General features: G+C 33.7%; 2 protein-coding genes across 3 annotated transcripts; one reads left to right on the top strand and one right to left on the bottom strand.

Annotated features, from left to right (window-relative positions):
• Nucleotides 1–3,344: 3,344 nt before the first annotated feature.
• On the top strand, nt 3,345–4,972 carry LOC107897156 (two-pore potassium channel 5). Of its 2 annotated transcripts, XM_016822509.2 has the most exons (3): nt 3,345–3,720; nt 3,843–4,431; nt 4,515–4,972. In XM_016822509.2, the coding sequence occupies exons 1-3, from the start codon at nt 3,360–3,362 to the stop codon at nt 4,660–4,662; spliced, it is 1,098 nt and encodes a 365-aa protein (XP_016677998.1). In that variant the 5' UTR covers nt 3,345–3,359; the 3' UTR covers nt 4,663–4,972. The 2 variants fall into 2 exon arrangements, with proteins under 2 accessions (XP_016677998.1, XP_016677997.1); XM_016822508.2 differs by having other exon boundaries at nt 3,426–4,431.
• A 3,980-nt stretch (nt 4,973–8,952) lies between these two features.
• Nucleotides 8,953–11,320, bottom strand: LOC107897155 (pectinesterase). The gene is made up of 2 exons (XM_016822507.2): nt 10,128–11,320; nt 8,953–9,774 (listed from the first exon to the last, which is right to left on the bottom strand). Exons 1-2 carry the CDS (start codon nt 11,101–11,103, stop codon nt 9,077–9,079), a joined length of 1,674 nt encoding a protein of 557 aa, XP_016677996.2. The 5' UTR covers nt 11,104–11,320; the 3' UTR covers nt 8,953–9,076.
• Nucleotides 11,321–12,624: the final 1,304 nt, after the last annotated feature.

The following is a 12,624-nucleotide window of genomic DNA, read 5'->3' as shown; positions in this document are numbered from 1 at the left end:
ACAGTTGATGCTTGAAAATGGGGCCATAATATAAGTTAAAAAATGGAGTCGCATCGCAATCATTATGTTTTGCCAACAAGAGCTTATCCTAGCGCAAATTATAGTGTAAAGCATTGTCTTTTTCTTCCAACAGCAACAGAACTTGAAAGTTAGGCAAAGAATATCACAAAGGTATTTGATTTTATATGCAGTGGAAGTACTGTGGACCTAAGGCCAGTGCTTCAAGGCTGGAAAGTTGGTTAACTTTACAACATTTCCGACCCTACTACGTCACCCCCATTATGCCATCTTTGATTTTGGGCTTCTTCTATGTGCTTCGCTTGGGTTTTTGAGCATATTTTCATAGTGTTAAACTATAGCGTGGGCCTTTTCTTTTTACTCGAATCTCGATTATCCCAATACCCAAATGGCTTTTACATATATCATTCACGCAACACCGCAGATCTGCAATTCCTAACATAATAAAAGAACCGGAGGTTGCAATAAATGTAGGGAGAGAGGGTAAAAAAAAAAAAGTAATTACCCCAAATTCAAATCATATTTTATTTAAAAAAATTATAATATATTAATATAATATTAATTAGCCAGATTTAAATGATATCTTTAATAACATTTAGGCTTAAAGATGTAAAATGTTTTTAAACTTTAAAAAAAAAAAATTAGGTTTCTCTTTTTTTTTTCACTCAATTGAATACTTAAATTTTCAAAATATATAAAAAAAAAGCCTTCAAACTTTTTTCAAAAAAGTAATTAAGCCCTTACATTTTCTTCACTCAATTAGATACTTGAACTACCAAAATAGATCAAAAACACTTTTAAACTTAAAAAAAAAACAATTAAGTCCTTTTTTCTTTTTTGCACTTAATTGGGTGTTGTAACTGCTAGTCGCTAGCCTTTTTTAATACATTTTAGTAGTTTAAATACTCAATTAAGTGAAAAAAATAGGGGTTTAATTGCTTTTTTTTTTAAGTTTGAGAGTTCTTTTTTTTATGCATTTTGGCAGTTCAAGTACCTAATTAAGTGAAAAAAAAGAAGAAGTTTAATTACTTTTTTTTTGAAAAAGTTTAAGGGCATTTTTTTATGCATTTTAAAAGTTCAAGTACCCAATTGAATGTAAAAAAAATAGGGGCTTAATTACTTTTTCTTTTTTTTTTTAAATTGAGAACTTTTTACACCTTTAAACCTAAAATTTACTAATGTAATTTCATTCGAAATAATTTTCATTTAATAAAACATAATTAAATTATTTTTATATAAAATCTAAATAGTTTATGGAAATAATATTTTAACTAAATTTTATTATTTTTATTTCACTAGGAATAAAACTAACTTTATTAAAATTTAAAAGAAAATATTGTTATAGAAAATCAATTTAGTAAAGATTATTTCATATTTTATATTTGTTAATGTTATAGATGAAAAGTTATTATAATTGTTATAAAGGATGACTGTTATAGAAATGTCTTAAATTGACTTCTCTCAAAGTATCAATAGTATTTTTATCAGGTTATCCGTTAATTTAATTATTAGCTTGGGCATTAAATGTTAACTCAAATACAACACGATAAATATTTAAAACATATGTATCAAATTGTGAATACCTATACACCTGCTAAATGAACAATAGGTTTCTAACAAGTTAAAAAAAATGTAATCTTCTTAAATTTTGTTTACATTGTCTAAATTGATAGCTAGGCTTGTTGAGGAGAAGTCAATTCCTTGAGAGAAATTTACGAAGTGTTGTTAGACGAAAGTTGACGAATCCTTCAACCGTCAATATTGTCTTTGTTGGTGGGGGGATAGAGAGCCTACGTGCTTAAAAAAACTACTTGAAAAGGCAACGAGTTCAATAGGGTGAAAATGCCTTGTCAGGTGCTTGAGAAGCGCCTACATGGTCACCCACTAAGAAAATCTCAATATTTACAATTTGGTGGGGATTTGAAACCATGTCTCCTTAGACTGTCTCTTCAAGCACTCAAGCTCTTGTTAAAGTCAAGAGACAAAATCATCATCAAGGACAATACCGATTTGTTGAGGAGTTTGTCAACTCTCGACGAACAACACATTACAGAATTGTCCCGATGAATTTGACCTCCCCTAAAAAAGGCTAATGTAATGTATTGATTGCTATAATATTGATATTTTGAAAGTTTAATTAGAGCATTTGATTTAATAGATCTTAAAAAATTTAAGAGAAATAAAAAATTAGTATAAATTAGAATTTTAATTATATTAACCTTTGTATTTTGTAACACAACATATTTTTATAACAATAATATTTGATACACTGTTAATAGAGTTTTTAGACTTCATAAATAAGATTAGAGGTACGACAAATATTTTATAGATGCATAGTAAAATATTAAAAAAACACAACAATTTTTGAAAGCTAGAATAAAAAAATACATTTAAATACTGCACCAAACTTTATTATTGGCTATGAAGTTCAATTTGGAAAAAGTTTGCCCAATGGTAGTTGCGTTTATGATATATTATGGATTATTATTCTATATGTGAGTTGGCTTTTTCTGGAACATACATGCATTAATTTTTTTTAAATAATAGGATTAAAATAAACTATATTATTAATCATTAAATCATGAGTAAACTATACACCCAAGCTTTTCTAGATAACCAACTCCTACAAGCTATGGTAATGCAAGAGAGGAATATAGGCATCAGTAATCAGGTCAGCTCAGCATCTCCATTGCTTGAAATGCCATCTTTATTACAGATAGTGCAGGTTAACCTAATTATATGGAGCCATTCTACGATACCATGGGGTGCATCCACAGGAGGTTCTGTAAACTTCATATCCTATGGGAAGCTCTTAGTTTTTTAGCAGCAAATTAGAAGCACGAAATCCTAGTCAATCCCTACGTTCAAAATGACATTGAGCTAAGAAGCTTCTAGCAGGAATGAAGCACAACTGCAACTTGAAACACATGGCCTGTGTTGAAGTCGTAATCAAACTAAAGTGCTTCGTGGCAAGTATTCATGCTGGATCAGAACATTTCCCAAATAACTTACATAAAATTTATATGAAAGTAACTCAAATCTTAAAATTTCGATTTTCAAAACTTCAATATCATTGAATCTGAAAATTAATATTTAAATTAAAAAATAACCAATCGGAATAAAAAACCAAATCAACTGATGTGAGGTAACCAATTATTTTAGTGTGAATAATGATGATCCTAATTATAGGGGAAGTGCATAGTTTATATGATTAGTAGTAAAGTAATTTTGTTGGTATAAAAGTAATATTTTTTTAAGCGGCAGTGGCTATGGGCATGCAATGATTGGTTGGAAAGAGAAAGAACATGCTGGTTCATGCTTGTTCAGCCTAATCGTCACAAATGGCAAAGATTGGTCCCATTAAGCTAAAAGATTGGACGATCCTCAAACAAAACTACCCCACAGCACTTAGAAATCAACTGTCCCTCAACTACCCCCACAATCTCAGACCACTGTCTCTGAGATGGAAAATGAGCCTTTTCTCTCCCTCCAATCAAAACCTCAACTTCGACCCACTGTTGCAGACGACCATCATGGCACACCATCAGAAATCCAAGACAACTCACAAATTCAACGCCCTTCAAAGAAGCATGGTTCTCTCCATCGATGTAAAACGGCTCCAGCCATGGCTGTCATGCGTGACCGGAAGCCTAAAACACCCCAACTGCCTAAACCAAAATCCGAGTCCAGCACCATTATCAGGCAAGCTTTTTTCTTGCTATCCCTTTACTTGTTGCTCGGTGTTGCTATTTACTCTTTCAACAGAGATGAATTCTCGGGTATCGAGACTCACCCGGTTGTTGATGCTCTTTACTTCTGTATAGTCACCATGTGTACCATCGGCTACGGTGATATAACCCCTTTAACCCCAGCTACCAAGATCTTCGCTTGTGTTTTTGTGTTGGTTGGTTTTGGTTTCATAGACATATTGTTGAGTGGGGTTGTAAGTTATGTCCTGGAATTGCAAGAGAACATGATTTTGACTGGTATCCACATCAAGAAATCGCAACAAGGGTTTTCAGCTAGGAACTACATCGTTGATGTAGATAAAGGAAGGATGAGGATAAGGCTTAAGGTTGGGTTAGCACTTGGGGTCGTGGTGCTGTGCGTTGGAATTGGAACCTTGATGTTGTACTTCTTGGAGAACTTGGACTGGATCGACTCGGTTTACTTGTCGGTTATGTCTGTTACTACGGTTGGGTACGGAGATAGGGCATTTAAGACCCTGCCTGGAAGGTTGTTTGCGGGTGTTTGGCTATTGATTTCAACGCTGGCTGTGGCTAGAGCCTTTTTGTATTTGGCTGAAGCTAGGGTCGATAAGCGGCATAGGAGGATTGCCAAGTGGGTGTTGCATAGAGATATCACTATTCAGGATTTACTAGCTGCTGACATCAATAACGATGGCTTCATCAGGTTGGATTTCAATCCTTTTTAGCTATTTTTCTATGAATATATGACAATTAATATCTATTTTTTCTTGAAAATTGTGGTTGCAGTAAATCGGAGTATGTCATTTACAAGCTGAAAGAGATGGGGAAGATTGGGGAGAAAGATATATTGCAGATATGTGATCAGTTCAGCAAGCTGGACACAAATAACTCTGGGAAACTAACTCTTCCACAGCTCTTAGAAAATCGCTTGTGATATTTTTCTGCAGATAAGCTTAATTTATAACTTATATTCTTTTGGCTAGAGATTCTAGAGGTTATCATTTCATTCTTGGATGAGCATTGAATGGGAAATTTTATGCACATTCAATCTAGAAGATCTCAATTCTATACTTTTCTCAAGCCGCTGTGATATGAAAAAGAAAATGGAATTAGCAAAAAGATAGAATGGGCAACTAGATGCTTCTGATATCATTAGTGTCTGAAATCTGAATTGTAAATCTTTGTTGTCAATGTATTCATTATCCAGACAATGGAATACAATGGAAAGTAAATATATTTCTAAATGATGTTTCCCTTTTACCCTTTCTTTCTTTGAATTAGCTGCAGATAAATAACCACTTGTCCAGAAAATATATATGTAAAGAGATGGGTTGAGGATTGAGAGTGGTCTTTGAAGTTTAAAACTTGGAACTTTTGCAATGAAGCAGCCAGTGAAGATCCTGGCTTGGGAAATCCCAGGGCTGCTGTTTGTTTTGGTAATTCAAGTACAATAATAACTAAAAAGAACCAAAAGAAACAGAATACAAGGTGCAGTAATTGACTTGTTAATGAGTTTTGTTCTATTTTCTTTGGAACTAGCTAGAGAATATGATTCCTATTGCTGGCGACTGTTGTTTAGTATTCGTTTTCTTTATACTTAAAGTTGTTTGCGACAGTTGATTCAGTGGGCGAAGAGTTGTAGATAAGTGAATGAGGGAAGGTGATCAGAATTTGGATTCTTTGAGGAGATTGGTATTTGAGAATAAACAGAGAGGTAGCAAAGACTATAAGGAAGAGAATTGTCTGTAGATTTTTGAAGGGGCATCTCAGTCATTCCCAAGATGCCACACGTTGTCCCGTATTAGTTTCATACATCTTGGAACCCAGTTGGTCTATTGATGTCCTGATCTTGTAGGTATGAGTTGTCATATCAAAACAATAGATATATCTGATGTGCAGGTGGCAGATTCTTTCCACGTCAAGAGTGTGGTCCTTAGTCCTTACTGTGTGAGTCTGTGAAGTTTTGGGCTCGCAAAGTTACGTGCTCGTAGGGTTTTGATCTAGTTCTTAGGTCACAAAAAGATTCTAGTCTACGGCGTTGAGCAACGAGGTTGGCAGGAGATGAGGGGAGCTCGTGTAAGTATAACACTTAATTTTGATTTAAACTAATCTAGTGTTCTTTTTTTTTTTTTGACGAATCTAATCTAGTGTTCTAATTTGTTGTAAATGGGGCAGATTAAACCCTGAAGCACAAGGTCACAGGGGCGTATGACAGAGTTGGGATAGGGATGCACCGCCGAGTCAATATCTTTCTGCAGTCGAGAAGAAGCTATACTTTTTTTTTCAGGTGGAGGGAAAGGGTTGTCGGTGTTCTAATCTGAGATTTGATGTCACCAAAAAACGATCAAAAGAAAATGGTTGGGTTCAGTTAGTATTGATATTCAATGAGACTACAATTGGACTTGAAAATCAGAGGACAGCACAGTAAGCATATTTTTTTTCCAAAACTGATGCAAACCGAAATCTTGTCTCTTGCTAGCAGATATATTACATATTCATCCAATGAAAATTACTCAAAAACCTTGTATTTTCAACGGGCACTCAAAATTGCTAGTACAGTTTCAGTTTAGTAATATTGTACTGTAATCATCCGAACTTTAGGTTTTGTAGCATAAATATCTGAGATGACAACGTAGACTCAAACCCACTTCCCTGGTTTGCTAAAACCGCCATAATGGCTCATGAGTTGGTCATAAAAGAAGGATTGAGGCATGAGGTGATTGTCCAAATGGCAGGCTTGGCTTGGCTTAGGCTTTGAAAGATGCATTGAGACTAGTTTGAGTGAGCTGAGAAAGATGGGAAAGGCAGGCAAAAGACACGGAGCAGGCTCTAACCAACAGCTTTCTCCTGTTGTTTGTCCGCCCATGCACTCTCCTCCATTTTTCATCTTTTCTGCCATTATTTTCTGGTTTTCATTATAATAGCCAACTGATTGTATTTAGATCCTGGTTCATCTTCATGAGTGTTATTAGCCATGAAGACTATCTCATTCTTCTGCAAATTGACCCAAACAACTGACATTAGTAGATGTTTCCATATCAGTATTTTTTCTTCTGTATGTAAATTAAATATGTAAATTACTGTTGAATCTTTACATGCTTGAAAGGGAAGTTTGCGTATCATTTTGAGGTTTGATGTTCAAGCAATAAAGAAAACCAAATATAAAAAACCATCTCTGCATTGATCCTGCGTGTCATTGTTCATTTCCAGGCAGTAATGCCAAAAATCATTGCGTGAATAAAAGCTTAGTTAATCCCACTGGATAAAGACTTAACTATAAATATTATTAATTTTCTCGGGTATTACTTTTTTTTTTTTACTCACATTGCAAAGTTTCCTTTTTCAAGTTATAATGAAAAAGAAAACGTTACGTTCATATTTAAATATACCAACAAATCAAAGAGTTAAATTTTTCAAACAAATTCAGTTTTAGACAATAAAAAGATTAATTACATCTAGGAAAAAAAAAAGATATACCTTTAGAAATGAAACATTAAAACAACATCCAGGCTTGTTGAAATGCTCTGCGTTCTTATGGAACATAAGCTATGGCGGTCAGCATCAGCAACCAGCAGTGTCTAAGCTGTGGAGATGGATCAGTTTATGTCCAATCGAACCCAAAATACTACAAACATCATAAATATCAACAAAAAGAATTGGGAGAAGAGAATCAAAACATTAAGAAGCTATGATCAGAAAAGAAAGAGATTATATATGTGTACTTATTATCTCCATCAGTCCAGCATACTGATTGAGGTTCACCACCAAGTTTTTGGTCAAGTTTGCCCGACTCTATATACTGCAAATCCTCCAAAAGCACGACATAGTGTTTTTGCACATCTTCTGCACTTTTTTCCCCTCCAACCATGGCTGCAATCACTTCCCAACGATCCGGCTGTTGCTCATCCACCATCGCCAGAGCCACCTCAAACAGCTTGTTTTCCTCCCAGCTCCACCCGCTTAAAACTTTTGGAAACTCATCCATTCTTCACCCTCTAACACCCCCAGTGTTTTCCTTTTAGGGGGAGGGGTGTAGATGCCTGTTGTGAGCCGCAAATCTTTCACTTTTTAATTGTGTTTTTTTCTTCAGGATCTTTTTGTCAGAGACGACAGTTTATCATAACCCAATCAACCATTTTTCACGTTTTTTCCCCCAAATTTCTACCTTGAAACTAAGGAAAGAGACTTTTTTGGTGGGCAAGATTAGAGAGATTACTGATTAGCCGATTTTTCCAAGTTCCCAAGCGGTTGCAGTTGAGAGGTGGGTCATTTTTCATGCACAATTTATAGTTTTTTTTTTAAATTTAAAAAACCATAAATATTTAAAAATTATAATTTGTAAAAAATATATAAAATGAAAAATAAAAACTCTTTAAAATTCAAAAATAAAAAATATTTTAAAAATATAAAAATATAAAAATTCTAAAATTCAATGTTATTAAAATCGGATCTGGACAGTTTGGATCAAGAACTAGCTAGAGTATCAGTTCGGCAAAGGTAAAAAATTGGTTAACCCACGAACCGGAATAGACTGATTGAATCGAGTTAAAAAACCAGTTGGCCTAGCAGTTGAACCGGTTTCTATATATCTTTAAATAGTTTTTAGTTTTAATAATTTATTTGCTTTGAACTAGTTAAACCGATCATTTTGGGAATCAATTGGTTAGATTTGTTCAAAACCAGTTCAACAAATTTTTTAATTTGGTTCAAATAGTTCGAATTGGCATGGTCAACCATTTTTTACCTTTTGCCGAACTAATGCCCCAACTAGTTTCTAGTTCGACTGGCCACTCTAGTCTGGTATGGATAACATTGAATTTTAGAATTTTTATATAATTAAAATAATTTTTATTTTTTGAATTTTAATATTTTAAAAAAATTTCAACAATATTTTTTTATGAAAAAAGAATGTAGAAATTTTGTTATATATTATACTCTCTTTTTTTTTGACATTATCATATATTTTAAACATAAAAATGAAAAAATGGACCCAAGATTTAAAATACATATTGTAGAAAGTTAAAAGAAAAAAGTTGATAAGCTAGGGCTTTGTATATGATTTGAGTTAAAAGAAAAATATTCTTCATATTATTTTGATCTTACTCTTTTCCCTAATTACACAAAATCATAAGCGATGAAAGTTTAAATGAGCAAATTTCGTATTAACTTCTAAGATGAAGATTCAAAATTTGTTGATTCACTAAAATTATAGTGTAAAGAGGAATCACAGACCAACTCTTCCTTCTATTTTTTTATTAATTATGATTTAAAAAAGTAAAATTATAGATTTTCAGCAGATAACACCATAAACTTCTTTCTATGGCCATGATTTTTGCATTTCAATGTCTTCAATATCTTAATCCAGCAGTGAACGGAACGCCAGTCAAAGGCAGCCAATTTTCTTTGCTATGAAGGAATGCTTCGACAGTGAATTTCATCGCCGTTGCTTTGTCTATCTTGTGGTAACCCTTCCAATTAACTCTTGCATCGAGGTTAGCACCAGGGCCACGATTATTGTATTCTGCATAATAGAGGGTATCTTCGTGATTTTGAGTAGCAAAGGGCATCCATCCTTCACGCCTAATGAAGTCTCCTAACGTAGACTCCATGATAATAGTTGTAGAGTACGGCTTCCATGGCCTGCCCAAGTATGTCGGGAACTTAAATCTGTCGATGAAGAGCTTTTGCTCAGGGACAATCCTGCAGTTTTGGATTACAGTACCGGTATTCTCATCAATCCGTGTCTTACCCTGTGCAGTCACCATGTTAGATTGACCTTCCATTGGCCTCCTCACAATTAACAACGAGTTTTGGATTACAGTAGGAGAGTCGCCAAAGATAAAGTCAACAGTTCCAGAGATGACACAATTACGGAAAAATTGGCGGTTTGCGTGATTGTACAAGGTGTCTTGGTAACCATCCATTCTGCAATTGAAAAAGGCTGACTTATCTGATTGAATTCGAAGTGCCACTGCCTGATGCTTTTCAGGACCAGCATTGTTTTGAAATCCCATGGATTTGGCAATAAACCCACTTCCAATAGCCGCTGAAACATTAAAATTAAAGAATTATATATTATAAAATTGTCATGAAGAACATATTGTCATAAATTAACCAGTTCAGTGAATGTTATTATTGTATGCAATTGACCTACATTTATTATGAATCCAATTAGCATTCATCCTCTACCACATTCAAGGGTTTATAGGGCCAACTTGTTCTCTACCTGAGGTGAATATCATTTGTTTTATGAGCATGTGAAAAGCTTACAATTGTATGTTACTTATATATTACTAGTTGTTACGAGTTATGAGATAATGTCAGCATTATGAACCTTGGTATTAATCAAATCACATATTCATAGAGCAAAAAATATGGTTTGAGTTATTAAAAACTTACAGAAAGTGGCAGTTTGCCAGGTGGTAATTCCACCGCCATCTTTTACACCCTTGCGACCGGCGACAATAGTTCTTCTTGGACCATCACCGAACATAAGGATGTTGGTGTATTGTTTGTCCACGGTGATGTACTCATCATAAATTCCGGCCTTGATGTAGATTATATGTCGGTTTATGGAGTTCTTGGGAGCGGCAGCTAAAGCTTCAGTAATGGTCTTGAATTGGCCACTACCATCCTTAGCCACAACAGCATTTGGTTTCAAATTGCTATTATCAATCTTAGCTATAAGCTTGCGGTCTGTAGTTGAAAACCATGAAGGATAGTTTGTTTCCTCAACAGAAAAAAGTCTACGAGTGTTAGGACTAGCCAACTCGGAACCTAACTTGGTAAGAATTTCGATCAACTTTGTCACAATTGTCAAAGCATTAGCTGCTTGTTCACTAGAAGCAACAATAGCCTCTTCCATGGTTTCTCTCCAGCTGCTATCATGTTCAAATCCATCCAAGCATGATTGTTGGTATGAGATAACAGCGCTCAACCAGGTCCTAAAATCGTTTATGCGATCGTCAATGTTATGCAAATCACTTCCATCTACGTCAGCGTATGTTGCCTTAAGTGAATCAATGGCATATTGCATCATGTCCTTACAATCATTCAAGGCCATCTTTGTGAGGCCATTGTCCTTAGCTTCAGCAATCTTGGAGTCAGAAAAGTTGAGGAACTTTTTGACTTCTTCTTCAGCAGCATAGATAACCTTTTTAACGAATTCTTTAGGACCAGTGCTGTTCATAGAGGCGAAAGTCTTATGACAAGCATCTGGATAATGAGTAGGTGAACAAATGCTAGTCGCAACCTTCATTTCAGGAGACAATTTACCCTTAGCATCACGAGAATGATTAATTGTAGTAACCACGCCAATAGCGACTCCCACCACAAGAATGATGGAAACCCCTGCAACAACCACTTTATTGCTCATCTTTGTTAATTTCCTCTTCTTCTTCTTCTTCTTCTTATTATTATTATTAAAGAGACATGTTCCTTCGGCTGGCTATGGTGAAGAACCATACATAGCACCACTTTATATATGATTCTTAAACCTTAAACCAACCGAGAAGGATAAAAAGAAAGGAGCAATAACTGTATTGGAAAGCAGAATTTCTCTTGGCCTTCTTGTTTTGTTAAATATTATATTAAATCGGTATGTATTGGGGGATGGTGTTTATAGCAAGTGGGATCCTCTAAATTAGGATTCTTTACTTAAAAATGGACGATGGTTACCAAATTTCAAGTGGATAGGTTACAAAGTTGTGGTCTGTCTGAGACAAAGGGTTTCACTTAATAGGGATTTAGACCCCAAAAGAAGGAAGTTTAGTTACATCGCTATTCATCTTTCACAAACAAAGAAAACAAATTTTAATTTCATCTTTTTAAATGTATATCAACATTTTCGATTCATAATATCCTAAGTTTTAGTACTTTACTACATAAATATATCATGTTTTGACTCAAACAGGACATCACATTCCATTCCTTGAAACAAGAACTAAAAACATTGGCCTTCTTATTTTGTTTTCAACCGATGTGTACCTTCTTTACAATTTGCGCTTCAGAAAATGTTATCAACATTTAGACATGTTCACATTCTAACTGTTCTACATATATATTGGTCTAATCAGACAATGAAGTCGTTGGGGCCGGGTGCATTTATGGTCCTCACAACCATACTAACCATTTTAGTATTTATATATATTTTTTTAATTTGATAATTATCTCTTAATTTACATACTTTTAAGATTTTATAATATGGTCAGTGTTGCTAGACATAAGAGGATCAAATAGATCAAGAATTAATTGATATAATGGTCTAAACAAAGAATTTGAACTGATTGACTTGAAAACTACTTAAAATTGGTAAAAATAAAAAATCAAGATAAAAATTAATAACAAAAAAGGTTTAATATTTTTTTTTGTTTTTAATTTATTTTAAATTTTTATAAAAATTTAATATTATATTTCATTGTTGTTGGTTCAACAATCGAACTGGTTGAATCAAAAACTGATGGCCTGACATATTCAACCACTTATTTGATTATTAAAATACTAAATATGACACTTTGAGCTCCATCAAATTTTTTACTCTTTTTTTCAAAGTTAGGGATCAAAAGAAAATTAATTGTCAAGTTCAAGTATCAAAATGAAAAAAAAAGTGCAGGTACCAAAATAAACTTAATTGTCGAATTTAGGGGCCAAAATTTATATTATCAAAATGAAAAATATTTGCATATATAGCACGTAAGTGTAGGTGTGATAGTGGTAAAAAATAAAATTTTATTATATTGTATTAATGTCGGAGTACTGATTATCAATAAATATCGGTACAATAAAACATATTGCACTTTTAAAAAGAAAACATGAATCCCAATAAAATTGATAAAATTAAACTTAAAAATAAAATTATTAAAATTGATAAACATGAATCCCAATAAAAAAAATGGAA

The sequence above is a fragment of the Gossypium hirsutum genome, chromosome A08 (assembly GCF_007990345.1).
Source record: "Gossypium hirsutum isolate 1008001.06 chromosome A08, Gossypium_hirsutum_v2.1, whole genome shotgun sequence".
Lineage (NCBI taxonomy): Eukaryota > Viridiplantae > Streptophyta > Magnoliopsida > Malvales > Malvaceae > Gossypium > Gossypium hirsutum.
This window is presented reverse-complemented; position numbering and strand designations above follow the sequence as displayed.

Bases quoted from the DNA above. Each gene is read 5' to 3' on its own strand.
- LOC107897155 (XM_016822507.2), bottom strand. From the start codon at position 11,103: ATGAGCAATAAAGTGGTTGTTGCAGGGGTTTCCATCATTCTTGTGGTG. The intron at 9,775-10,127 runs GTAAGTTTTTAA...TTAATGTTTCAG, and splicing joins CTGGCAAACTGCCACTTTCT to CGGCTATTGGAAGTGGGTTT.
- LOC107897156 (XM_016822509.2), top strand. From the start codon at position 3,360: ATGGCAAAGATTGGTCCCATTAAGCTAAAAGATTGGACGATCCTCAAA. The intron at 3,721-3,842 runs GCAAGCTTTTTT...ACTTCTGTATAG, and splicing joins GAGTCCAGCACCATTATCAG to TCACCATGTGTACCATCGGC. The intron at 4,432-4,514 runs GTTGGATTTCAA...TTGTGGTTGCAG, and splicing joins AATAACGATGGCTTCATCAG to TAAATCGGAGTATGTCATTT.